The 27,439-nt window shown below is 32.2% G+C and overlaps 5 protein-coding genes across 5 annotated transcripts; 1 reads left to right on the top strand and 4 right to left on the bottom strand.

Annotated features, from left to right (window-relative positions):
• Positions 1–284: 284 nt before the first annotated feature.
• LOC120143785 (ethylene-responsive transcription factor LEP-like) lies at positions 285–1,097 on the bottom strand. Its single transcript, XM_039158252.1, has one exon. The coding sequence runs from the start codon at positions 1,068–1,070 to the stop codon at positions 285–287; it is 786 nt and encodes a 261-aa protein (XP_039014183.1). The 5' UTR covers positions 1,071–1,097.
• A 1,369-nt stretch (positions 1,098–2,466) lies between these two features.
• LOC120204797 (nudix hydrolase 13, mitochondrial-like) lies at positions 2,467–4,925 on the bottom strand. The gene is made up of 6 exons (XM_039204840.1): positions 4,485–4,925; positions 4,305–4,385; positions 3,812–3,926; positions 3,625–3,708; positions 2,879–3,028; positions 2,467–2,794 (listed from the first exon to the last, which is right to left on the bottom strand). The coding sequence occupies exons 2-6, from the start codon at positions 4,373–4,375 to the stop codon at positions 2,540–2,542; spliced, it is 675 nt and encodes a 224-aa protein (XP_039060771.1). The 5' UTR covers positions 4,376–4,385; positions 4,485–4,925; the 3' UTR covers positions 2,467–2,539.
• A 4,328-nt stretch (positions 4,926–9,253) lies between these two features.
• Positions 9,254–11,943, top strand: LOC120204605 (sterol 14-demethylase). The gene is made up of 3 exons (XM_039204702.1): positions 9,254–9,361; positions 9,682–10,166; positions 10,763–11,943. Exons 2-3 carry the CDS (start codon positions 9,705–9,707, stop codon positions 11,759–11,761), a joined length of 1,461 nt encoding a protein of 486 aa, XP_039060633.1. The 5' UTR covers positions 9,254–9,361; positions 9,682–9,704; the 3' UTR covers positions 11,762–11,943.
• Positions 11,944–12,034: 91 nt separating this feature from the next.
• On the bottom strand, positions 12,035–12,909 carry LOC120204705 (heme-binding protein 2-like). Its single transcript, XM_039204765.1, has 2 exons — positions 12,593–12,909; positions 12,035–12,503 (listed from the first exon to the last, which is right to left on the bottom strand). The coding sequence occupies exons 1-2, from the start codon at positions 12,865–12,867 to the stop codon at positions 12,098–12,100; spliced, it is 681 nt and encodes a 226-aa protein (XP_039060696.1). The 5' UTR covers positions 12,868–12,909; the 3' UTR covers positions 12,035–12,097.
• Positions 12,910–13,242: 333 nt separating this feature from the next.
• Positions 13,243–20,373, bottom strand: LOC120204323 (protein LAX PANICLE 2-like). The gene is made up of 4 exons (XM_039204448.1): positions 19,328–20,373; positions 19,202–19,252; positions 19,037–19,109; positions 13,243–13,512 (listed from the first exon to the last, which is right to left on the bottom strand). Exons 1-4 carry the CDS (start codon positions 20,038–20,040, stop codon positions 13,330–13,332), a joined length of 1,020 nt encoding a protein of 339 aa, XP_039060379.1. The 5' UTR covers positions 20,041–20,373; the 3' UTR covers positions 13,243–13,329.
• Positions 20,374–27,439: the final 7,066 nt, after the last annotated feature.

The following is a 27,439-nucleotide window of genomic DNA, read 5'->3' as shown; positions in this document are numbered from 1 at the left end:
TACACGATAAAACTAATAATTAGTATTAATTGAAAAATACAACAATATGATATGAATAGATACTCGGTCTGTAGAAAGGCATGACAAGTTTAGTGGAAGCTGGCCATTTTCCCAAAATGGACCCAAACCCAACACCATCGTAAGGACCATTACTCGTCCAATTTAGAAAAAAAGAAAACATCAAAATAAGAAGTATATTATGAATAGAAAAATGATTTTATAAATAATATTTAGATAATATTAAATGTCACGTTTATTTATTTTATAAAATATATTTGAGAAAGTTATTGAAAGAAGTAACCCGACGATGGAGTAAAATCAAATGTGTCAGTGACCGTATCAGGAACGGCTGGAATCGTCCCGAAGAGTGAGCTGTGCTGCTGCTCCAACTCGTATGAGTTAAAGCCCAGATTCACTCCTGAGTCAAACCCATTTGGGGTTTGATCCGATAACCCGAAAAGGCCTGTGTTATTCCAAGCTTCATAACCCATATCTGAACCCGAGCCGTACCCGTAACAAGTGGAGGAGACATCAGGAGGCAAAGGTGGCAGCTCAGAGTCGTCCCTGAACTGTAGAGAACCACCATTTCCAGCATCCATGAGTCCAGTAATGGGCCTGTAAGGCTCAAACGCATCGCTTTCCGCTGGTGATCCGGAACAAAACTGGCTTACATCGAAAGGGTCTTGGTTGAAGAAAAGCGGGTACTGGTTAGCATCGGTTTGATTAGTGGGAAAAATGGACGACATGTGATGAAGTGATTCATCGGGGGAGATGATATTGGTGACGGATGATCCAGCCGGCATATCGGAGTAGACGAAGTTGGTTCGAGCCTTGGGGCCACGCATGGAGCGAGATGCACGATCGTAGGCCAAGGCGGCATCCTCAGCCGTGTCGAACGTGCCGAGCCAATGCCTTTGTTTTGTGGAAGGGTTTCTTATCTCGGCTGCGTATCGACCCCATGGCCTCCTCCTTACTCCCAAGTATCTCGTTTCTTCTTGCTGTTGCTGAGGTTGCTGCTGCTTACGCTGCTTTCTTTTGGAAGAGAAAGGCTTTGAGCTGTTGAAATCCATGACGATGAAGAAATCTATGGAATTGATGGTTTTCGATGATACTTAGGCTTGTTTATCGGCTGTTTGCATGGTGTTTAAATAGGGAGACTGTTGAGGTGACTTTGATTAGTACAACAATTACCCATCATCATTCATCTAACTGGAGTTCAATGATTTCTCCATTGAGGAACTGCAATCATGGGTTCATCAGCAGAGCTTAATATAAATATATACACGCCGATGATTGACATGTGCTCCTCGAATGATTATCAACTTCTTTCTCTCCAAAGATTCGGACATGCGAGCTTGGAGGAGAGAAACAGAAGAGAGAGTCTCGGATTTGAATCAGGAATCATCATCAAATCTTTAGTACTTATGATCATGCATGAGTCTCATATGAATATAACTTTATATAAGTTCGGAAAGGTTTTGTAATAATCTTCGCCATATGTAGGGGTTGTGAATATTTATATGTTTGAAGAATTGTTCGTGAACCGTTGTTGATTTATATTTGTTTATTAAGTTAAATAAAGGAATATAACTAAATTTTTTTATGTTTATTTAATAAACGAATACAAACAAATGTGTGTTTGATTCGTTCATATTCACAAACAAAATCGTTTGGAAACTCATTTAGTTACTTGTTTATAAGCTCTTTTATCCGATTTTTTTTTTACTTTTATTTTTTACATTTCAAATATTGATGAATATAGGGACTCAATTGAACACAAAGTGAATTTTAGAGTTCAAATTGTGAAGTCTAATGAGCTTAAGGACTAGTGGCGTGATTTCATCATTTTTTTAATATATAAACAACATTTTCATGATCAATAAAGGAACATGTTGGCAAATACTAAATGAACATGATGGCAAATATATTAACGAATATGTTCCCGAACACTAAACGAACTGAACACTTACACGAACCCGAAATATTAAACCTTTAAAAATAAAAAACAAAAAACATAAACACAATCTTATTTATTCAAGCTCGAGTCATTTATACTCTAAATCATATGATTGCAGGCTGCATGATCACAGTCCAATCATGATTCCCATCATCATTCAATCGTAAGTACCCATCATTTCCACAAGTATACTTTTTACACAATTAAGCTTTTCGGCTTCTAGCACCAGTCTATTCACGTTATCGTATCACATGTCAAAGGTTTTCTAAAAGAACAATAAGCAACACTGCACATTTTCTGGTGTTTTCTCTCCTTTGGCAGGTTTTGGTGCTATATCGTATGTAATCGTGTATGGTTGATGAGGTGCGGCTTAGTTTATTACGAATTTGTATATTTAATAGATCATCAAATGAAAATCAAAATTACAGAAGATAACAAATAAGTAGGAATCGAGAACACCAAATGAACATATATGATCCACAAACATTACAGCTCTTGATATAATTTAAACTTTTGATATTAACACGGTATTTAACAGTTAATGATGGCAAACATCTAACTGATAACATATGTCCAGGCTCGTTAACCCTGCACAATACAGTTATTATTAGTGAAAGACTCTTCAAGATGCTGTACGGCCGGCGGTTTTGCAGAGTAACCGGCTGATGTTAACATCTGATGCTCCGTCATGGCATTGGCGGCCGAAAATATAGGGAGCTCCTCCAGCCTTTCTGCCCTCCCGCTCGTCCGGTCATCCTCGATGGCTCTTAGAAATACTCGAAGAGCGTCTCTCATCCAATCATACCGGCAACATTTATATGCTTCGTCCGGGGAAAGCTGTGAAAACACACGAACAGCTTCAGTCATAAACATTGAAATGTGGCTGTAACATGTGCAATGTGCATTGGTTTTCTTACTGACCCATTTCCTCTCGTAACTGGTTTGCTCTGCCCACGAGTCGAGTTCCTCGGTGACCTCCAAGGCAAACATGTAACCTCGGCAACCACCTTCCATGTTGCAGCAGTTTTGTCTACTCTTGCTTCTAAATTCCCAGACTCCCAGTGGATCCTCCTACAAGAAGTGGAAATGACGACGTTATTACAGGACCATCAAAAGCGGATATGCTGTCGAAACTCGGAACAGATGCAGAGACTTGCTCGTTAAACGAAAGGGGAGTTTCTATACAGATTCATATCATTTCAACAGGCCATTCTCATTGAACTCGCCATAAGGTATGCAATGCAACACGTGCAGCATCAGCATAACAATTTTGACTGCTTCAAGAGCAATTCAAGTTTTCGGCTCGACCATATTCGATGATTTCATCATTACATAGATCATATACAGCCTGATTTTATGTTTATTTATACACGTTTCAGTCCATTCATACGTACGTCACCATTTTCATCAAATTCTAGCCTCCAGTTGCCAATACTGACCCCATTGCAATTGAACCGAGTCAAATTATCAGGGGAATCATATGCTAACAAGAAACTCAGATGGACAGTGGACTAATATGCATGAACAGCTAGCACAGATAACTATGTTCTTTAAATTACTAAATTGCAGTACTGTCAAAAACATCAATTATGCAGGTTAATTTGACAACACTGTTAATTTAAAAAGTCAGATGAACTCTGGTATCCAAAAGCGATTTCAAAACCTACATCGAGTATTCCTTTGACTCCGGCTTCCTCCAGGGCCTCGCGACACGCTGCTTCGTGAACCGTCTCATCGTCTTCCCATCCACCCTAACAATGACATACAAGTCGTCAACCTCGACATCACCATAGACTAAATAGTTTAGCACTTAACACGGGAACGGAGCAGGAAGTCAAGTATATTATACCATACCTTAGGGAAGACAAGATCATCACGATTCGGCGTTGATATCATTAGAACAGTTATCCTACTAGTCACACTGCCATTACTATCCTCGATATCCTTCTGCAATCTGTATGGAACGCACCTTTTTTTTTTTTTTTTGCACCAGAAACAGTAAATATGAGTTAAAAAGGAAGAGTTTTCCAGAAAGTCTTTTTGAAGATATTAAATATCAAGACAAGAACAGGAGGGTCATGGAAATTGGAAAGTGAAGGCAATGGCCCCCATCTCTGTTTTGAGTGTTTATCATCGAGTACTATATCTATTCACGTAAAAGTAAAATCACCATCAATTATTTGGCAAATTATTGCCGATTGAATTAAAGCATGCTCACGGCTCACCACTAATTTCTTAACACCTCAGATATCAAACACTATTTGAGCTTTAACAGAGCTGACATTAACGAAACAACAACAAGAGGCGTAAACGAGAGGAAGTTAGTGGAAGCACATGAGATTATTACCCAGCAACAAGTCTCAGATGACCCTCGTACCGTTGTCTGTGTCTCCCCTTTCGTGCTGGTAAAAACGACATGATCTGCTATCTGCAAAACCAACACCCCCCAAAACAAATCGTTAACAAAAGTGAATTGAGTTAAGCTATTATAACATGCAAAGGAGTAGTAGCGGTCACAAACAATTACACGGATTGTTATCAGGGTGGCCAAGAGCTGCTGCATTCAGTGACAAAAGCTAAAAAAACAGACCCTTTAAGTGAAATCAACGAGGAAAGTTTGGGTTTACAGAAGAAAGCAATGGGAAATCATAAAGAAAGAGCAAAGGGTTTTCATGCTCCGGGGTTTCAATAGTGAACAAGGGGAGGAAATAAGCGAGTCAATAACGGCAACAATGGTGCTTCTTTTTTGTAAATCAGCACGAAAGACGAGGAGAGAGAGAGAGAGAGATGAAGGGTTGGAGCGGTGACCAAATCAACAACAAACGGCCTCCATTTGCATTAAAAATTCCCTGGTACTGCTGCTGTTATTCAAAACTGTGACTTTTCCGGGATGAATGAATCAAGAAGCATCATCTTCTTCTCATTTTTTTCCTTGAAAGGCCAAAAGAAAAATGATTTCTTTGAGCTTCTTTACAAAGTTTTTCGGTTTCCTCTTGCTTTTCTGTTGTTGTTCTTATAATGATCGTCGACAGTGATAGGACCTTTTTTTCGGCTGTCCAGTCTGACTCATCTCGTTGCTGTTCCTTGGAGACTCGGGATTGACTCATTAAGCAAATCCAACCAGCACCGCTTACTCTGTCATCAGTGCCATTTTTTCTAACGTTATCTCTGATTTAATAGTATCTAAATCAAAATTTTAAAATTACATCGTTATAAAATAAATCATAAATTCTAAATATAACTCGTTAATAAATAAAAAATATCAAGAATTATTACGTGAATTAATTGGAGAATAAGAGCCGCATGAAGACAGGCCAAAACGAAACAACGAAAAGCTTCCATCAACAAGCGTGTATGAAACTTGTCCATTTTATAATGCCACCAAAATAGTAGTTAAGTAAGCTTGGTTTTTCAAAAGATATAATGCGATATTAAAAGATACAATTATTTTACTATATTTTTATAATTATTAATATTTAATTATTGATTAGTTAAATCAAATCATATATTGTTTCTTATTCACTATGAGATGACTTTTAAGTTATTTTTTATTTACAACATTAAAATTAAAATTTTAATATTACCTACAAAATATTAAAAGATACAATTATTTTACTATATTTTTATAATTATTATATTTAATTGATTAGTTAATCAAATCATATATTGTTTCTTATTCACTATGAGATGACTTTTAAGTTATTTTTTATTTACAACATTAAAATTAAAATTTTAATATTACCTACAAAAATATAACATTTTATTAAATTAACTATTGATCAATAATCATCTAATTTTACATTAATCAAGAACTAATCAAGGATGATTACAGGTCGGGTTGGGTTAGAGTTTTGATCCACCAAACCCAATCTGAATATAACATCCATCCATCTGTCACTCGATTCGAGTTTAGGAAAGTTTCACCCGATCTAAAATTCGACCTAACATTTAAGATAAAAATGTACACCTAATCTGATCGACACACCCATATATATATATATATATTCTCATTTTTATTAGGTAAAATAGATACTTGATTTAAAATATATATAACCAAATGAGTATTATAATAGTTCTCCTTAAATATATAAGGTCAATTATACTATTATTTCTAGATCGGGTCAAATATATTTCATTATAAATAAATTTGTATTTAATACAAATTTATTCTTCAAAAAGTTTAATCCAATTCAAATTTAATTTAAAAAAACGATCACATAAAATTATATTGAATTAAAATCCATTAAATTCGGGTCAAATACGTATCTCTATCTACAAGCTATATCAGTTTAATAAAAACAATATATTCTATAGATAATATATATTTAAATAATTTAATGACACTAAATTCAGTAAAGCAGTGATATGTTTGGCGTATTGTGTTGTAGAAGAGCCCAATTTCATGAGGTATTATTATACTTTGATCTAATCCCTTTGCATGAGGCCGTGAGCGTTTACTCTGAGGTCAAGCGGGTCGTATTAAAATATTAATAAGGGTTATTATAATTTTTGGTACTTGTAGTTATCTTTAAAGTTCAAATTGGTACTTAGTATAAATTGGTAGCTCAAGTCTTTTAAAAGATTTAAATATGCATTTATATTTTTTTTCCTAACTTGCCTAACATGTATTTAATCTTATTTCTGTCACACAATTTGACATGCAAAGGCTTTAGTCCCTCTTGATTCAAATGTTTTAATTACAATTATAGTCCTTACAAAATTTTAATAGATTAATCTTTTCAATGGAAAATACGAGTACTAATTTGACCTTTTACAAAAGTTCAGGTATTAGTTTGGACCTAAAAACTTGTAAATAACAATTTGAACATCAAAATCAAGTTTGGGTACCAAAAAGTAAATTAACCCACTTAGTAACAAATTGGTTAAATTATAAAAATGGGCAGGAAAAAGGCCCAAATGTCAAACCTCGTGCAAACTCGAGGGGCCATCCATCTTGTCCTGTTGCCCTTATCCAGTCCAAATGTCAATATCCGACCCAAAATTTAAATGCACTAATTAATTAATTTACAGGTACACATTGCTTGTGTCGTCAGAATTCATTGCACACAACACTGAAAATTAGGAATTTCCAGTAACATCTCGCCCGGGGTCGCTTTTATTATGCTAAAAATAGAGCTTTCAAATCTGTTAAATGATAGAGTTTGAAGTTTAATTAAATTGGTTATTTGAGAATATTATTTAATTGGATTAGATTTTAATATTCATTAAAAAAATTTAACATAAATTTAAATTTAAATTCTTAAATTCTTTCTATTCTATTATATACTATTAAGTTTTAAATTTTCAAAAATATTTTTTATTAATTTGTCAATATGAGTTTCGAAGGGAAAAAAACTAATATCGACATTAATATTTTAATATTTTCTTTTAGAAATAAACTTTAATATATACACACATATATATTTTCAAATATTTATCTTTGAAACTAACTTCAAATCATTTTTGTGTATTGATTACATATTATAAACTATGTGTTTCTTTTAATTTTTGGATTTAGAAAAATAAAAAAAATGTTAACCAGATACCCACTTTTACAAGTACTTAGAATTTACGGATAGACGGGTAACTGATAGTTACGGTATGAGACATGGGTCGACAAATGTACTATCTGAAAAATCGAGTTCTACAGTCACTCATTGAAAAATTAAAATAAAATAATTTAAATGATATATTTATTATTTTAACCATTCAAAAATAAAAAATAATAAGATATATATTAGAAATAAATCTAAAGAAATTATTAGGTGATTAAAATAAAATTAAAATGATAACTTAGTAACTAAATACAAAATTTATCCTTAAAAAATATGATTTTAGAATACCAAAACAACTCAAAATTTATCAAATTCAAATCTCATACTCATTCTTATTTTGAGCCATTAGTCATATGTACCTAGAGATGGGCATGGTCGGGTTGGGTCAAGTTTTTGGTCCACCTGACTTGACCCGAGAACAAAGAATCCTTTACCCGATATTCGACCCGACACGATTGAAATAAAATTTCACCCGACCCGACCCCGACCCGATATATAACTTAAAAAATTGACCCGACTCTAAATAATAATAAAATATTTTTTATTCAATAAAAATAATGATTTAATTGAAAAATAATATATAGAGAGTTATTATTATAATTATTCATAAATATATTAGGTAAAATTATTTTTTTCAGGTCGAATCGGGTATTTTTACCCTAAACCCAAACTAAACATCACATTTAAAAAAGTACGACCCGAACAAATCGGATCGAAACCCGTTGAATTTGAATTTCATGCCGATCCCTATATGTACATGCGGTGAATGAAGTAATCCTACATATGCAGGCCCAAGTTAAAGACGTCATTATTTGGATCTATATTATTATTATATTTAAATTCTAACTAATTTCAATTTTACAATTAATTGGACAGAAATTCAATTAGAAAAAGAAAATACCATTTTTAAATATTGATAATAATTATTTTTTATTATAATATTTAAATAAAATAAAATAAATTTATTACTTCAGATTCACATAAAAGACTAATAAATTTATATACAAACATGTTATCACTCCACTTATAATAATTTGTTAAATAATATTTTTATAAATATATTTACATATTTTTTTATAAATATATTTAAAAATATTTTTCTTACCCACATATATATGAATATGACAATTGTAATTATATTTACGAAGAAATGATTAGGGCATAAATTTGGCGAATGTGAATGGTAAAGGGGTTTTTTTTGGTGACACGATACTTGAACAGCTCATATTCCCACAAAACTTTAATTCAGAAGTAATTGACTATAAATTGAGATACCAATTCGAGAGAAAAATACCAAGTTCAGATACCAGATTAAGATATAAAAAACGTTTATGACTAATTTGAAAAAGGGTTCCAAGTTTAGGTACCAGTTTTTAGAATAATCCTAAAAAGAAAACAAAAGACGATGCAAATAAAAAAGGATTTATTCTATTAATAGGTGCTAGGACTTGGATACCTTTCTCAAATTATCATCTAAATATTGTTTTACCTCAAATTCAGTACCTAAACTTGGTAAGAATTCTCAAATCGGTACTTGGTGCTGATCTGGAATTTCAACAACCAATCAAATTGTGACATATAATATTTAATGAAATCTTCATTTAAATTTGAGAAAAAGAATCCGGGTACCAATATGAGAAAACTTGTCAATTTCAGGTACCAATTTGTATAATAAGCCTAAAAAAAACAAAATGATACGAGCAATCGCTCTTCCCCACCCACGACACCATTGCTTTAACTATTTATAATTTGGATATTTCTTTTCCGTGGCGATTCTCTCAGTTGGTGTTTGTCTTATAGTTCATGTGACTTTCCTTTCGTTTCTGTCTACAATTGCATCTCAGATCAGGTAATCACTCTTCCCTTTTTACATTATTAGTGGGATTATTAATCTATATTTCTTTTGTTGATGTTCTCTTTGGGCTTTCCGTCATATATTTTTCTGTTGATTTCCTGCAAAAAGAAAACATTTTGTATAGCAGAATATATTAGTATAAAACCAGAGCAAATTTCCCCATTTTCTTTAACAACGATTGGTTTTTTTTAATTCCCTTTTGATTATTGAAATGCTCAATGCTGGAGTTCAGTCACTCAATAAGAGTGTTCATTAAAGATTCTTCTCAAGTTTCATAATTTTCACTTTTTTAACTTTTAACTGATAATTGATAGGAAATTATCAAATCGGAGCCGCCATGGAAGTGAACGATAAGCTTTTGAACATGGGTATTCTTATCGTAGCCACTCTAGTAGTGGCCAAGCTCATATCTTTCCTCATAATGCCTAGATCTAGGAAACGTCTGCCACCGGTAGTCAAAACCTGGCCGCTAATCGGTGGGCTGCTTCGATTCATGAAAGGCCCTGTTGTGATGCTCCGGGAGGAGTACCCGAAGCTCGGCAGTGTTTTCACTTTGAACTTGTGTAACAAGAAGATAACTTTCTTGATTGGGCCTGAAGTTTCAGCACACTTTTTTAAGGCTTCAGAATCAGACCTCAGCCAACAGGAAGTTTATCAGTTCAATGTGCCAACCTTTGGACCCGGTGTGGTTTTTGATGTGGATTACACGATAAGGCAAGAGCAATTCCGATTCTTTACCGAAGCCCTTAGAGTTAACAAACTTAAGGGTTATGTTGATCAGATGGTTACAGAAGCTGAGGTGAGTGATCTGCTACGAACTTGGTTTATATTATGTTACACTTTGATACTATGTCAATGGATAATGAACCAACATGGATAGATTTTGCATTTGGTGGATGATTAATGGACCAACTCGGTTGAATAAAAGTATATTGTTTATTTCGTTCTTGATTATGCTTGCTTGCGATATTGGGTAGACTTCTTAGGAGTCCACTGTGCATATCTGAAGATTGAAGTATCATTTGCACATTGCTAATACTTCTATTGTGAATGTTGATATTGCTTTCTTTAAAATCAACTCAAGCATCGAGTTTCATGTTGTTGTGGATCTTCCTGCTCTTCTTTCGTTTATGAATGAAAAATAATGGGCTTCGGTGGGTCGGTGTTAATGATTTACTCTCCATATTATTTTGATGAATAAAAAGGAAGTAAAGGATAATCAACATTGGTACATTTGGTTTGGGAGGTTGAATGACATGCTAGTGAATAGAAAATTTTATCGTCTTTTTCACTAAATTCAAGGCTCCTTGTTTGGTTTCACTGTTACATAAGTTCATAATGTTGTAACTCTATATAGATTTGATTTCTTGGTTTAATCATTATAGAATTGGGCAGGACTACTTCTTAAAATGGGGGGATAGTGGTGAGGTGGACCTTAAGTATGAATTGGAGCATCTCATCATCTTGACTGCTAGTAGGTGTCTCTTGGGTCGAGAAGTGCGCGATAAACTTTTTGATGATGTTTCTGCACTCTTCCATGATCTTGACAACGGAATGCTCCCCATCAGTGTTATATTCCCTTACTTGCCTATCCCTGCTCATCGCCGTCGTGACCGAGCTCGAAAGAAGCTTGCTGATATCTTTGCAAATATCATAGCTTCCCGCAAATGTGCTGGCAAGTCAGAGAATGACATGTTGCAATGTTTCATTGAATCTAAGTATAAAGATGGTCGCCCAACTACCGAGGCTGAAGTAACCGGCTTACTCATTGCTGCTCTCTTTGCCGGACAGCATACCAGTTCTATCACCTCTACGTGGACCGGTGCTTATCTTCTTCGTCACAAGGAGTTCCTATCTGCTGTGCTCGAGGAGCAGAACCAACTAATGCAAAAGCATGGAAGCAAGGTTGATCATGATATCTTGTCTGAGATGGACACCTTGTATCGGTGCATTAAAGAAGCTCTGAGACTTCATCCTCCACTGATTATGCTTTTGCGTAGCTCACACAGTGATTTTAGTGTAAAAACCCGAGATGGAAAAGAATACGACATCCCAAAGGGTCACATTGTTGCAACATCACCGGCATTTGCCAACAGGCTTCCTCACATTTACAAGGATCCAGACACATATGATCCCGATAGATTCTCTGTTGGGAGGGAAGAAGACAAGGCAGCTGGGGCTTTCTCATATATTTCCTTTGGAGGTGGAAGGCACGGTTGCCTCGGTGAACCGTTTGCTTACCTTCAGATAAAGGCCATATGGAGCCATTTGTTAAGGAACTTTGAATTGGAGCTTGTGTCACCGTTTCCAGAGATTGACTGGAATGCTATGGTGGTTGGTGTGAAAGGAAAAGTGATGGTTCGTTACAAGCGGCGACAGCTTTCTGTTGATTAGCTAAGTTTTGTTTGTTGGTAACTTGGAGTTCTAAAGTTTTCTTCTTCAAATGTCGCTGGGTTTTTTTTTTTGGTTATGTTGTTGAACTTTGGGTTATTTGTGTTAACTAGAGGATTCTCTGGATTCTGTTTGGTAATGCTTTTTGTTTATTGATATAACATTTTTGATCAGTTTGCAAAGTTGGTAACGGTGTTCTGAACTTGTACCGCGTTCATTTTTGAAGCAATGAAGCTTTGTAATCTTGATGTCAATTGCAAGTAAGAGGAATGCGTGGGAAACAAGAAAATATTTTTATAGCTTCGGGAAACATATCCTTTTGTCTAGGATTAATGAAAGCTAATCGAACCATAACATCACTTCATTCACACGATTCTCGTATTCGAAGGGAGAGTTGTAACCAGCAGCACTGTACTGCATAGAGCGGCTGCCACTGCGTTTATTCGATTCCCAAGAAGTGCCTTTGATGCTTTTCTTCAGGGCTGATATTTGCGCAGAGATATTGGAATCATCCATGAAGCCCCCAAATCTCCTCACTGCTGCAAATTTGTTCGGAGGCAGCTCCACCGGCTGTGCTTCGGCCGATCTGGGAGGGTTTCTTTGGAATATTTGAGGCATGTAGAAGTGAACAACGTAGGTTAAGTTGTGGAGACCTCCAGTGGTCGGATGTATGTTTACCAGAACTGGTGCTGTCATATTCATTTTCACTGCTTCCTCATTGTTGCCCCGAATGTAAGCAAGGAGGCTAGCCAAGGAAAACAAAAAACCCAAATTAAAAGAAGATATATAATTAATGTCAAACAACAAATATATATACGTTGTTAGTGTCCTTACATTTTGAAGCCTTTGGAAACAGCATCCTTGTAGGAGGAAGAGGTGATGGGGGAAGTAGCCACCCATATAGCCTTCGAATAACTTCTTATCTCAAACTCCGGCCGGCTTTGAATAACTCTGTACGGAGCACACTCGAGGTGACCACAGTTGGGTGGCATCTCGTAACCTTTCGCCTCTGTTTGCTCCACCATCGACACGCTCAACAGCAACAACACAAACCCGAATATGTTCATGATTTGCCCCATACCTCCAATTTTGCATGTGTTTTTCATCATGAAATACTTGTTGGATCCTACCGTCTGTCTATCTATTTATGAACATATACATATACTTTGTATATAGTGCTGCACATGCAAAGTCTTGTGGCTCATATTTGTGAGCCTTTTCAACTTTATTCTAGTGGCTATACGAATGGCAACGTTGCATGTATCTCGTTGCTTTCAGCACCAGGAGATTTTATTTCCTTTTTTCAAAGATGCCACTCATTTTCACAATGTGTGTGGGTGTTTTGTTTTTTTTTTTTTGACTATAACATGTTCATGAACATGTTAGATCCTTCATTCAATATCTAAAACCACCACCGATAAGACGAAGACGGTGAGGATAAAAATAAAAGGAAAAGGGGAGAGTTTCCATATAAGAATTCATTCATTCATCACAATTATATATATAGAAAAGAAGCAATTAAATTATGAAAAAAATAAGGATAGTGCGGGTGTTTTTGAATATTTGAAGCCCTAGCTCCTACCATAATGCAGAATCATGACATTGTTATTATTATGGTTAATATCAGGCGGCGTTGAAGTATAATCTGGAAGCAAAGAGTGAGCTTGTCTTGAAGTTGAACTCCATATTTGATCTCTTACATGCTGCAACGTCAGCAATGGTTCAAGCTGATGCCCTCTGCATCTTATCTCTATCTGCAACCACAACAAGTTTTCATATACACAAATCCCCACTTCATTTGTACATAAGTCCCTCTAAATGTAATAAAATTGTAAGTTAATTTATAACATAATTATACTTTCATCTCTTAAAATTAACAACTATAGTTTAATCATGAAAACGTAAAATTATAACGTAATAGAGTGGTAAATTATATCTTAACTCATAAAATTATAATTTTAATTTCAATAATAAAAAATAGATAAAATATAACATATCTTATTAAATCTATTAAATTATTATAAAATGATTGCTATACTGTTTATAATAAATATAAAATTTTGATAAATTTAATAATTATTTCATAACATTTTAATAAAATTAAATGATTATTTTATAATTTTTAAAAGTTTATTAATCAAAATAATTATTTAAATATAATCAAGTGAGTTTAAAACTCCTAGTTTATCCTGAAAATTTTGCCAAATGAGACTAAGCGGTCAAGCACGCTCGAGCCTGCCCGTTAATTCCACGATCTTAAACTGCCCGAAATAATCATTACGGGACCCACCTAGAGTTAGTTCACTTGCAAGCCAAAATCATTGTTGCTTTATACTCTTATTTTACTAATCAATATAAATGAAAAATAATTATTTAAATTATATATTTCTAATTTATATGTATATACTTTTATTTAATTAAATAATTAAATTGATAAAATTCGTTAAAAGAATCTATTATTTAATCCTTATTTAACGTATTATCTGTATTTTAATTTTTTAATTATCATTTAAAATTTTTAGAATACTTAATTTCTAAAAGAAAGTTTTAACCTTATCGTCATTAAGTGTTACCTCACCATTGCAAAAATAAATAACCTATAAATTTCTTTCTTTAGCTATCAATAAAATAATGATGTATAATTTGTGATGTCTCATTTATCAATAAAATAAACACTAATGTGGCTACTCCGAGTCATAAGGTCAGACTATCGTGTGGAAGTACTAACACGAAGGTGGCTACTCCTGACCACCAAGATAAGCAACAAGAACAAAGAACTAAAGAACTCATAAAGAATAAATCAAATGCCTCAGATCTTATATTACTCTCTCACAAAGAGAAGAATGTAATTGGGTCCTTACAAATGAGGAGACAAGAGAATGAGATAATTGATAATAAAATTCAACGACAGAAGAATTAGATCACATTTCATATATTCATTGGATGGTAAATTTTCTATGAATAATGACGGTTCGATCTTGAAATAGTAAGATAATGAAATGCTAGATAATTATTTCAAATACTTTTTTAAATATCTAAAATAATATATATATATATATATATATATATATATATATATATATATATATATATATATATATATAACTGAAATACTTACTTTTATATTATAAAACTATTTATATAATGCAATTAAACTAAAATATAAAACCTACCCAAATATACGTCATAGACACTAATCTCATCTCACGCACGTCTACCAATCATATATCATGCACGTCTTGCTCACGTATCTTTCTTGCAAAATAAAACCCTAATTCTAAATTAATGGTCAATATCCCTCGTAGTTGATTCTGGTGTATCTTTTTCTTTATTCCTAGTCTCTTTTGTTTCCCTTCAATATAATGTTAAAAAGGTTAAAATTTTTAATTTTGACCTCATCTCATTTAAACATAAGAGAGATTCTTTCAAAAACATCAAATGAGAAGTTCTCAAATATAATTTTATAAAATACTAATATTTAATGCTGCATGCAAACCCTAAACCAACAAATAAAGAAGTCATTTCATGGAGGGGTTCTTATCTGTCTGTTCCTTTTCAACAACTAGGGCAATGATCCTGTTGTGGAAATCAGCCCCTCATGCATTGCTTTACCCCGACGTAAAATATGTGGGGTTGGTGTTATTGATAGGTCTTTTTACAAAATATTATTCCATCAAAGTGGTGCACTTAAGGTTATTTTTATGGCCATGTTTAAGCACAATCTATGAGCATAAAGGAAAAGAAGAGGGCCTACAATTATCTCTCCGGATGCTGAGCTGAAAGAAACGAAAGCGTGACGAGAGGGAAGAGATAACGAAGAAGACGGAGGGTTTTTGAGAATGACGGGGTCCACGTGTGATTTTTTTGATCCTAGATTTGATTTTACATCGTGCTTATTTTCAAAGCCTTTAGCCTTTTTTTAACCAAAAATAACCCCTTGATAAAACTTATTTTCGAAACCAACACCGGTTTAAGCTTATTTTTTGGATTGATATATTTTTTTCACATTGGGTAAAAGTAAGATGGCAGAAGGGTACAATTTCGTGAATTTCGCATCACACTCGTTTCAATTGGGGCAGAAATGGGTATACGTTTAGTGGGTAGTGGGCGGGTGTGAATGTAAAAAGTCATATCTGCCATAGGTAGCGGATAGGTGATGAATCTAAGACCTTATCTGCCCAGCATTCGCCTACCCTACATCCACCCGCCCACTAACTACCTACCATATAAGTTTTAGACCATTATGAATTTATTATAATTTTAGATACTATTCTGTAAATCTACTTGTAATTTAACCAAATTTTAGGGTATAAACATTTTATTATGCGAACATGTTTGTTTTATGTTTTGTTGCTTATATAATCTGTGAGGTTGCTGTCAGGTGGGTATGAGAGGGTATAAGCGGGTACGAGATGAGTGGTGAGTATCCAGTTGGGTAGTGGGTGTGGGGGTGGATTTGAGAATGTACTCACGTGGGTGGATGTGGATTTAAAATTTTTACCTATCGTAGGTGGTGGGTAGATGGTAGATACCAAAATATTAAGTGGGTATGAGGATGGGATAGGAGAATGGATATCCACACTCGCTCCACTCGTTTGCCATCCCTAGATAAAAGAGTATCACGTCAGACGCACACTCGAATAGATCACGTCTTTAGCAATCATGATTATATGGTCACAAGGGTTTAGTCATAGGTTGGGCCAAAATGACTGTGACGGTTGTGGATTAGCATTCTCTTTAATCTCTCGATGAGTTGCATGTTTACATGACTGTATTTAAACATATAAAAAATAATATTTAAATAATGAGAAATTTGAGTAACTCATGATCCAATCTTTAAAGATGTGTCATCTTTACTAAAAAAAGGGTGCTAATTTAGGAATTAGTATGCAAATCGAGAACTAAATTTTGTTTAGGTGATATTTGGGTAAAAAGTCCAGCACTCTAACTTTTTACAAGAAGTCAACTAAGGACGAGATACAAATCAAAAGATGAGATTGTTTTTATCTCAATGCATAGTGCACTATGACACCTCTCTTTTGCCTTCCTAGCTACCATATAATATAGTGATTATTATTGCATTCCTTCAAGTATTTTAGAGCTCAATTATATTCATGATTAGATCAGATTAAATTTTTGAATAAGATAAAGAACCTATAATATTATCTTTTCGTATTTATAATATTCAAATTTGTAGGTAGATGAAAATTAGGGTGTGTTTGTTTGCCGTAATTGGAATTACAAAATTGGTTTTCCCTAAATTCCCGTGTTTGTTTAACGTAATTCGTTTTTTGGAAAATGTTTTCCCGTGTTTGTTTCACGTAATTGGTTTTTCGGAATGTAATTCATTTTCCTAGTAATAAAATTTCTTTTGTGTTTTCTGTAAAATGACTTACGGATTCATTTTCCGTAAGTCATTTTCCGAACTTTTTACTTCAAAGAATAAATACTCAAAATAATTTTATTTTATGAATTTAATATTAATAAAATATTTTAATATCCTTTTTATCAAAATATTATTTATTTATTTATTAATATTTATAATAATATAATATTATATTTTTAATATTATATAAAATAATCAATTATATTATAATAATATAATATAAGATATTATATTATATTTTAATAATATATAATAAAATTTTTTATATATTTAATAATGAATAATATTATTTATATATTTTAATAATATTTTAATAAAGATATTTAAAATATACTAATTAATATTTTTTAAAATATAATATAACACTGTTACTTTAATAAATAATTAATATAATTTATGATATTTTATTTCACTAAAATATACAAAAATTATTATTTTTTTAATAAAATTATAAAAATAATATTTAATAATAAATAAATTATTTTAATATTTTAAAATAATAATATTAAGTTTTATGATAAATAATATTATTTATTATATTTAATATTTGTAATAAATAATTTAAAAAAAACTCTTCAACTAGTGGAACAAAAGGTTTAAATAACATCTTCCAAATATCATAAAACGTTTTCCAGATGTTTTTCAGAAAAATGTAATTCATTTTACAGAAAACATTTTCCAGAAATGTAATTCATTTTCTAGAATTCAAATTTCAGTAATTTATTTTCCAGTTCCAGTAATTTATTTTCCAAAAAATCAATTACAGCCAAACAAACATACCCTTAGCCATATATATATATATATATATATATACGCTTCTCTCTAGATTATGGGCAATGATCATGAGAGCAAAAAGGTGTAAAAGAGTAGTAAATTTGTGGGACAAAAACCATTGATGGAAGTCGTAGCAAGAATGATTTATTCATTGAGAAATCTTGCTCATCATCGAAGAGAGAGAGAGAAGGCAGATAGTCCTACATCTACGCTAAAATCGCTGATAATGCTAATCGTTGGATATTTTCCACTGCGGCATAGAATCAAAACAAAACCCTAGCTATGATGGAAAATCTTATGCCAGTAGTTTGCTTGCCGTCTCAATGGCACCCGAGTTGCCCTGACTTGACCTATTAACTATAATGTGAAAGTTCTATAATCATATAAAAACACCTAAATATACATGTTATGATGTGTTTGAGATTAGGTGTGTTTTTATTATGATTTTTCAAATATAAAAAACAAGATACTGTCATGATCTCAAACTTGGCATGAAGTGCAAGGAAAGAAACAATTATTTTAGTCTAAATAATTAATATGTTGTCTCAAAGATTCTCGTCTCTGCTATCAAGTACACGAGATGATAAATAAACTAAATAACAAGAGCTTATATGTGTTCCAAATGCCCATGGATGGACCTGGGAAATCGCCTCCTGAAAATTTCAAATTATCGTATGTTTTAGATTTTTTATATTTTTATTGATAATTTATTTTCATTTCTCTTAAAAAATTTAGAAATTCACCTATAACATAAAATCTTACGTTCACGCCGACTAATGCCTCATAATAATTCATATTATGTAACATAAAGCAAATCTTTCTTGCTAGTTATCTTGGTTAGGGAAACATTGGAACAATCTTAAATAAGGGCTAAAATGGGTACCAAAGACATATACTTGCCACCTACACTACATGATGTTATCAGACATGTAAAGATGAAAAACAGGAAGTGTTAGTTCCAATGTTTCTGTCATGTCCCTAACACCAACCAAGTTCTGTAATCCATGAACTAATCAGTTTAACGGGATAAAACGATGAGTTAGTTTCATGTTTTTTTGCTACTCTAAAGCAGGCGAGAATTGCAACAAAAATGGAAGATGGAGTTGCGTTTGACATACCTCTGATTCGCTATCCAGTCTGAGCTTGTTAGCCAGATACTTCATTATTAACCGCACTGTCATCTTCCCATCCCTTAATGACAATCAAAACAAAAACAAAAGATGAACCGCCATGAACACGAAAGTAGAACGTGAATAAACACAGGAATAATTGAATTTAATTACTTCATTCTCAGATAGCTCTTTGGTATTTGAGGCAAGAATGGTTCTTTTGCTCTGAAATGAAAAAGAAAGCTACCAAGTGAGTTTCATGGTATACTTTTGAATACCCTTACATTGTTTTGTACTTACTGATTGTGTGATGCTTGTAGCATAAACCAAATGCCAGAATGGAGCCTTCTAGGAGGATCGATGATTCTAACTTCTGAGCTCGGCCCGGCAACATCCATTGATTGCACCTGAAATGGTCTGACAAAATAGGGCGCCAACGAAGAAGAAGAAGAACTCGGTGCGATCGGCTTAAATGCCCGGTTAATCTCCCCATGATGAGGGATCATGGAGCTACTTCCTTGCTGGTGTTGTTGAAGGAATAAAGTACTAAAACTATTGATAACCGTTGGACGTGGTGGAGGTCGAAACTCGGGCATGCGAAAAAAAGGGGCTAATGGCCTTGCTTCTGGTGACTGTGAGCCACCACCGGGTAATAGACCGAGCTCCGTCAACGTCGACCCTCCTCGTCCGTTCTTGTTGTGATAATATTCATCGTATGTTCTTGTTGCCTGAGTCTGACCCCCTATACTGAGTTGGAGCCAACCTTTATCTCGTTCTTCTTGTTCTTGATTATTGTTATCACTGTTAGTCCTCGATTCATCTTCAGCCATGGAATTAGCAACTACTAGATCAGATACTACTAAGTAAGCTTCGTTTTGATAGTCATGCCCGTGAACACTTCTCATAAGACCCAAACTCTCCGTGTAACTTCTACCGCAATCAAAACCATAAAAACCGCCGTCGTGAGGAAGATGATGTTGTTTGGAAAGTTTTTCGGCAGGAACCATGGTCATATCTGATAACCAGAAAAAATCCCAAACACCTTTTGTGAACTATAGCGAGAAAAAAGAAGGAGAAGAAGCAGATGATTAAGAAGATAACGATTCCCCGGATTACTCTTGATGTCAAGTTCTCAACATAAGCCATGGGCGAGAACCATTAACCAGAGGCGAAACGCTGTCGTCTTATGTTTCATTGTGAGCATATCAGAGTACGACAAGGAGAATAAACATTGTGAATCTCACTTTCCATGAATTCTCTTGGTTTGGAAGATTGTGGAGAATGAAATAGTTGCGCAGCAGCCAGCAAGAGGAGGATGATGGGAGATAAAGAAAGAGATGGTGGTCAGTCAGTCAGTTTGATCCGCCTGTTTTGTAATGGGGGAATTAAATATCCAGCCAGGACACCTTTAGGGCATGTTCCAAGGAGAAAATGAGTGTGTAGAGGTTTTTACTTTTTAGAATGTCACAAAAAGGTCCTTTTTAAGACCTAATGAGAGGTTTATGGGGAATGTCTACCTATCCCAACATAGTTTAAAGCTACAATTGGAATGTTTAAAACCAGACTAACAATAAGGGGCTGTTTGTTTACTTCAGAATGATTCAAATGTTGAATGATTCAAAGGCTCTATATGAATTAGCTTTGAATGTGACATGTTGTTTGGTAATGGCTCTGAATCATTCAGAATGTACTTCTGTGCTGAATCATTCAGCACTGTTTTGCTAAATCAGTCAGCACTGAATCATTTGCGAAACAAACGCACTGAATGTTGAATGGTTCAACATTCAGCGCTGAATGGTTCCATTAAGAGGCAAACAAACAGCCCCTAAAACCCCATCACATCCCCTCTTTGCTTCCTTCTGTTTCACTATTTGCTAGGGATGTAAAACATTTATCCGACCTGTAAAACTGATTGAAACCAATTTGAGTCAAAACTGTTTATGACCCGTGGTGGTGGAATCCGAAATCGGTTCGAGTCAGAACTGGTGTTGACTTGAACCCGAGTTCGACTTGGAAATTTACTACATGCACCCAACCTGAGAACAACATGAACCCGAATTGAACCTAATAATGTGATAACTGAACCCGACCTGCATCTGACCTGGTATGAAATCAAACCCGATATGAAATCAAACCCGATATTAACCTTTAAATAACTGATATTACCCGACCTGTTATCAACTTGATTTATAATTGACTCAACTTGTAAATGATCTGACCTGTTATTAAACTGAACTGATATTTATTTGACTTATAAGTTATAATTGATAAAATTGTGAGATCTTGAATTTATAATAAACCATGATAATTAATATGATTACTAAAATAAATTATTAGTTATGATAATTTTTTGACAATTAAATAAACTATGATAATTAATATGATTACTCTTTAAAAATTAAAACAAATGGTTAGTTATGATAATTAAATTAATAAATTTACTTTTTATATTAATTATAATCCTTATATTTTAAATCTGAATTATAATCATTAAATTAATTTCATTAAATAATTTATTATTTAACATGATTTTATTAGATTATATAAAATTAATTTAAATATTTATAATTTGAATTTATTATTATGTACTAATTAATTAATAATTTAAATATAATTTACCTTAACATTTTAAAATATATATATATATAAGATGAATGTACTTGAGATTTAAAATTTAAGCATTAATTTAAAATAAATATACTTTATATATATATAAATACATGTGTGGTAGGAGAATTTTTTAAAATAAATGTTATTTTTTTAGTAAAAATTTGATTTTTTTTGGAAATTTAGAAAAAGGAAGAGGGAAAAATGATCTTTTAGGGGAATAGAGGAAATTTGACTTTTGCATATGTATGTATGTACACAATGTTTGCGCCCAATAGATTTTTGATTTAATTAGGGATTCAGTCCTCTAACAATTAGTGGCTTTATATTTTATAATTTAGTTTTTAATTTCATTCATTTCAGTCATGCTCTAATTATAAGTATTTTCTTAAATTTTTCAATTCATTGCAATTTAGTAATGTATACATTCTAATTACTTTTAATTTTCTATTTATTTAATGTGCACAATTATTAAATTGAATATTAATTTTAGAATCTTTTATTTTAGTCACTTATGTTTAATTTTATATATATATATATATATATATATATATATATATATATATATATATATATATATATATATATGTGTGTGTGTGTGTGTGTGTGTATATACATCATACATATATACTTTTACTTATACTTATATTTATAAGTATAATGTATACTTATTATATATATATATATATACTCATTAAGTATAATGTAGACATCAAAAATATAATGTATACTTATTTATATATATATTATACATATACTTATAATGTATAATGTATACTTATAAGTATACTTATATTATATATATACTATATATATATAATATATTAAAATTGTTTTAACTTTTTCCTCAACTTTTAAAATGAATGAATTTCAGTCCATTTTTATATTAATTTTATTTTCATATTTTGCAATTATTTGAATTTGGTCCCTATGTGTTGTGTAATTTATTTAAATATTAATTTGTTCAATTTTGCCCTTAAAATTATATTTGTATATGAAATTGACTCATACTTATTTATATTTTGATTTAGTCTCTCATACACACGTGTTGTTTATTTTTTTTTGTAATTTCTTGTTTGTTTAATTTAGTCCTTAAAATTATATTTTCATTAGAATTGACTCACAATTATTTACATTTTTTGTAATTTACTCTAAATCATATACAATTAAAAATTACAATTCATTGTTCATGAAAGACGAAAATAATAATTAACCTAAAAATTACCTGACCTGAAGTTAATCTGTATTTGGTAAGATCCAACCTAAATTTTATCTGTCAATGACATGTTCTGATCTGAACGAGATCCGACCTGAAGTCCATCCAAACTTGAATTAACCTGGAATTTAATTGATTCGAACCTGAATCTTTTTGACATGAACTGGTATCGATCCGACTGAAATTAACTTGATCCGAACTCGAACTGAATATGATGATAAAATCAACATGAAAATGACACAAATTGATTTGACCCGGACTCAACCGAGTTAAACCATCAAATTGACTTAATACGACTTGTATTTGATTTGACATAATCTGACAGTACCCGACTGAAACCTGAACGATTACCTGATTTTACATCCTGGTATTTGCTTCCAAGTTCCCCACACATGTATATCCTATGATCTTAACATCTTATATTTACATTAGATTTTAATAGTTTTAAAAGATCACATCATAGTGTAGATGAGAGAAAATTTTCTTAAAAATATTTAATAACTCAACTCAATTTACTATTGTATTATATCTTTCGTTCTAAAGGTACTATTCTAAAACGATAACTCTTTATAATTAACCATAGCATGTCATATATCAACAATAATTCATCAATATAATAAGTGATAGACAAGACAACTCGAAATAAAGAGTCGTTTCATCATTATATAGTAGACTAATAAAATATGTTTATTATTACACGAATGGCATCCGTCATAGAGACATTTTCTCTTATCTCATTTCACCATGCGACACGTAAGATACAAAATATATAAATTATCTTTTCTCTCCAAGAGAAAAAATCTAGAACTATCTATTTATCTTTATATGAATTGAGGTTAGGAAAAATTTTGATATTTCTTTGTCAAAATCAAAAGAAAAATTACAAATAATCATTTACTCCATTTTATTCTTAACTCATTAAATCTCCACTAACGATTATATCATTCGATGTACATCTATCCTTATAATAAAAGAGTAAAGTATACAAATGATTTCACGACTATTAAAACTTATAAAATGATTCTCTAATTATATGCATTGTTTTGTTTTGTCATCGATTATTGAAATTATAAAAAAAAAATCTGATTAATCATATGTTCTAAATTCATTATTTTTTGTTAAAAAAAATGACAGCAATCTGAATTAACCTTAACCCATTAATTAAGACATGACCATTTATGTATTTACCTATAACATTATCCTGCGGAGCTACTCAAATGTTTTCTTTTTCTTTTAGAAATTGCAGATGTCAGCAGTGTGCTGGGAATAATCAGATTAAGGTGTAGAAAGATAGTTTAAAAAACATTGCATGCTAATGCGAATGCCGTGGAAATGTGTCAAATAAACAAGATTAGAGTAAGAGTAATTAAACAGAAACTGAAAGGGGGTGGTTAGGCATGCATGATGGTGTTTCCCTCATGTCTCGAGAATCGAAAACGTGGGCTAAAGAGCATGTGCTTGCCACCCAAATTAACTGTACAGGATGACCCATTTCTCTATTCTTCGTTAATGTTTGTTATGGGAAGTGATTTTAATAATAAACCCATTCACAACAATGGCTGCAGCTAGCAGCTAGCAGCACCCAGCCCTCCTCAAAAGCTGCTTCCCTTTTCTCTCCACCCCCATCAAATTCAAATATTCCTTCTCTCGTTCTCTAGTATAACAACCAACAATGTGCTTTTTTCAAATTAGTCAACCAGCACATTCTAACAAGATATTTATACTTTACGTGATTCACTTTATTTTATCATTAAAATTTTAAACTGATATCATTATAATATTAAATTTTAGAATTATTTATAAATTTTATCATTCAATTTTTTTTTTTATTTTGTTCGCTAAAATTTAATCTTTTAATTTACATACTAAAATTTTGATTTTTTTTAAATGGATGTACATTGCATGTTATTAAGAGAACGAAACATAAAAAAGTACGACACAAAACATATACCTCATTAAAAAAAACTCCCTAATACCTATTGGAGGAAAAAGAGTACACCACAAACATGCGATAATCATAACATTGTCTTACAAAAGAAACCCACAAAACCACATAAAATCAAGGCCGATTGACCAACACGAAACCAACTTTTGATTTGTTCTTATTTTGTTGATTTCGTTGTGATTGAATATTATTCTTCTGAAAATTATGAAATGATATCAAAACTCTTTTATATATATATAAATCCTAGTTTCGAATTCCGTTTGATTTCTCAATGATAAAGCATCTTTTTTCAAACTTCAATGGTCGGGAGGTGGAGAATGAGGAAGCAAGTTGTATATATTGATTCCAAATTGATCGAATGGTATATAATATAGATCAAAGTCGTTTGAGTATTCATAAATTTTGAGTTTATGGGTGAGTTTTGTGAGTATTAAGGTGATCATCTAGGAAAGTTTTAAATTGATAGAGTGTTCAGAGATAATGAGAAAAGTTCATCGATATCTTGAGTGGTTGAAGAAGACGTCATAGAATAGTAGTTGTAGTGTCGACGTGACACAATGGCAAAACTGTAAAAGTTTCATCTTTGAAGGTATAAGATAAGAAATAATAGGGGAAATGACACATGGGTTCTATGTAAAAAAAATAGTCCACATCATCACAATTGACTGTCATGTTATTCTTCCATTTATGATTTAACACTCAAGTGGCTAAAATATAAGCAAATAAAAATTTTCATAGAATAAATTAAAAGTTTTAAATTTTAATGACCAAAATAGGAATGAAAAATAAAGTAAGTGGTAAAATTTATAATTTACCCTAAATTTTAATTTAGTTTTTATTATATCAATGTGATGATATTTTGAACCCTAAAATCCTAAATATTAGTTTAATATGATATTAAAAAGTTAGTTTAGTTTACTATACACACGTTTGTTTTGAGAAATTAAAAAAAATAGCTGACCCTATTCCCATATGTAATGGGGTAAGGGGAGGTAGGATAGTAGGTTGCCTCCAACGCCAGGTTGAAAAGCTTTTCCTCAATTTCACACCCACATGTTGTGATGATTTTACTATTGCAAACCTTGCATTCGATGTGCATGGTCTAGAGTTGCACATACGGGGATCACTTGATGATACCGAAATCTTATAGCTATAATATTATTCACTATGCATAGTATCCTTATTCATCATCACCGTTATTTGACCCCATCTTATTATTTAATTTAATCATAATCTTTTAAGTGGCTAACGTGACATACAGGCTTTGTTTTTGCTTTAAATAACGTGATACGCACGTCTATTTTCTTTTAGTACCAAACTTCCAAATAATATGATATATATTGTGGGAAATGGAGATGTTTACATGAAAGTTTTGATGGCGAGGGACAGTGAAAACAGTAAGAAAATTGTATGATTAAGGGGGGAAATACAACAATGGGGCATATATTGTTGTATACGTAAATATCATGCATGGCATGGGAGCCTATCTCTCATAATGACTTTGTAAACAGATGGAACAAACTGAGAGAGAATGATGAGTTTTTTCTCCCTCCTTCTTTCACCATAAATAATATAATTTGAATATAAGATTTAATGTTAATAACTATATACGTAACACGAGTCATTTATCATTCTATAAATGATTAATAGATAAAAGAAAAATGATTTAATATCGAAATGGAAATGTAGTATGTATCAAGTCAGTTTGTGTTAGCATAATGAGTTAGTGAGCATCAATGATCATGCTCTAACATTGCTCGAGCTCCAGGGTATGCTGCATGGTGTGCATGGAGAAGATTCAAGAAGCTTGTAGTTAAGCCCATAGTTGATGGTGTATGCTGGGTTGCAGACAATCAGAACCATAGGTTGTTAGGATGTTGTTACACGGTTATATTTGTCAAAATTTGTTAGGAAGTTTGCTTCTCGGTTCAGCAACCAAGTGCTACATAAACCATGTAATTCTTCACTGGTTTGTCAATGAAAATACAATAATTGTTTTGATATAATAGCACCTTTCTCACAGTTTGATATAGTATTTATAATTTTGAAGTCTGGTCCAACTTAAGAATTAGGATAGATTTATATATAACAAATTAATTCTTATAAAATTAGACGATAATTAAATAAGTTGATTTATTATAATATTTCCAATGTGGGAGTGCATGTAATGAGTAGTGATGTCAGTGAATGCATGTGAAAAACAAGTGAAGGTTTGATTTGTCTAATATTTAAGGTTTGATTTTTAACGGCGGTTATGATTTTATTAGATAAAATATAAATTTATTGAAAAAATATAGAAATATTATTATAATTATCTTTAAATATATATAAATATCATTTTCTTAAATCATCTTAATTCTTAACATATCTTTCATCTTAGATCTAAATTTGAATTTTTTTTCCTTTTTTGAAAAAAAAAGCTAGATCTTATAGGATCGAGAATGCTATTCATGTCCCTAATATAAAGACTCGAGGTTATGATTTGAAATTTACGACAGGTTCCCACGCCACATATCATGTCTTTGATCCTTTGTTTGTATGTATGTAATTCATACATTGGAGACACCAATACTTATTTTATCAAATATTTTTTTGTTTGGACATATTTGGTTGTATGACATTTTAAGTTGACATATAGGGAAAA

The sequence above is a fragment of the Hibiscus syriacus genome, unplaced genomic scaffold, assembly GCF_006381635.1.
Source record: "Hibiscus syriacus cultivar Baekdansim isolate YM2019G1 unplaced genomic scaffold, ASM638163v2 tig00000002_pilon, whole genome shotgun sequence".
NCBI classification, from domain to species: domain Eukaryota; kingdom Viridiplantae; phylum Streptophyta; class Magnoliopsida; order Malvales; family Malvaceae; genus Hibiscus; species Hibiscus syriacus.
The sequence above is the reverse complement of the archived record's forward strand: the minus strand, read 5'-3'. Positions and strand labels throughout refer to the sequence as shown.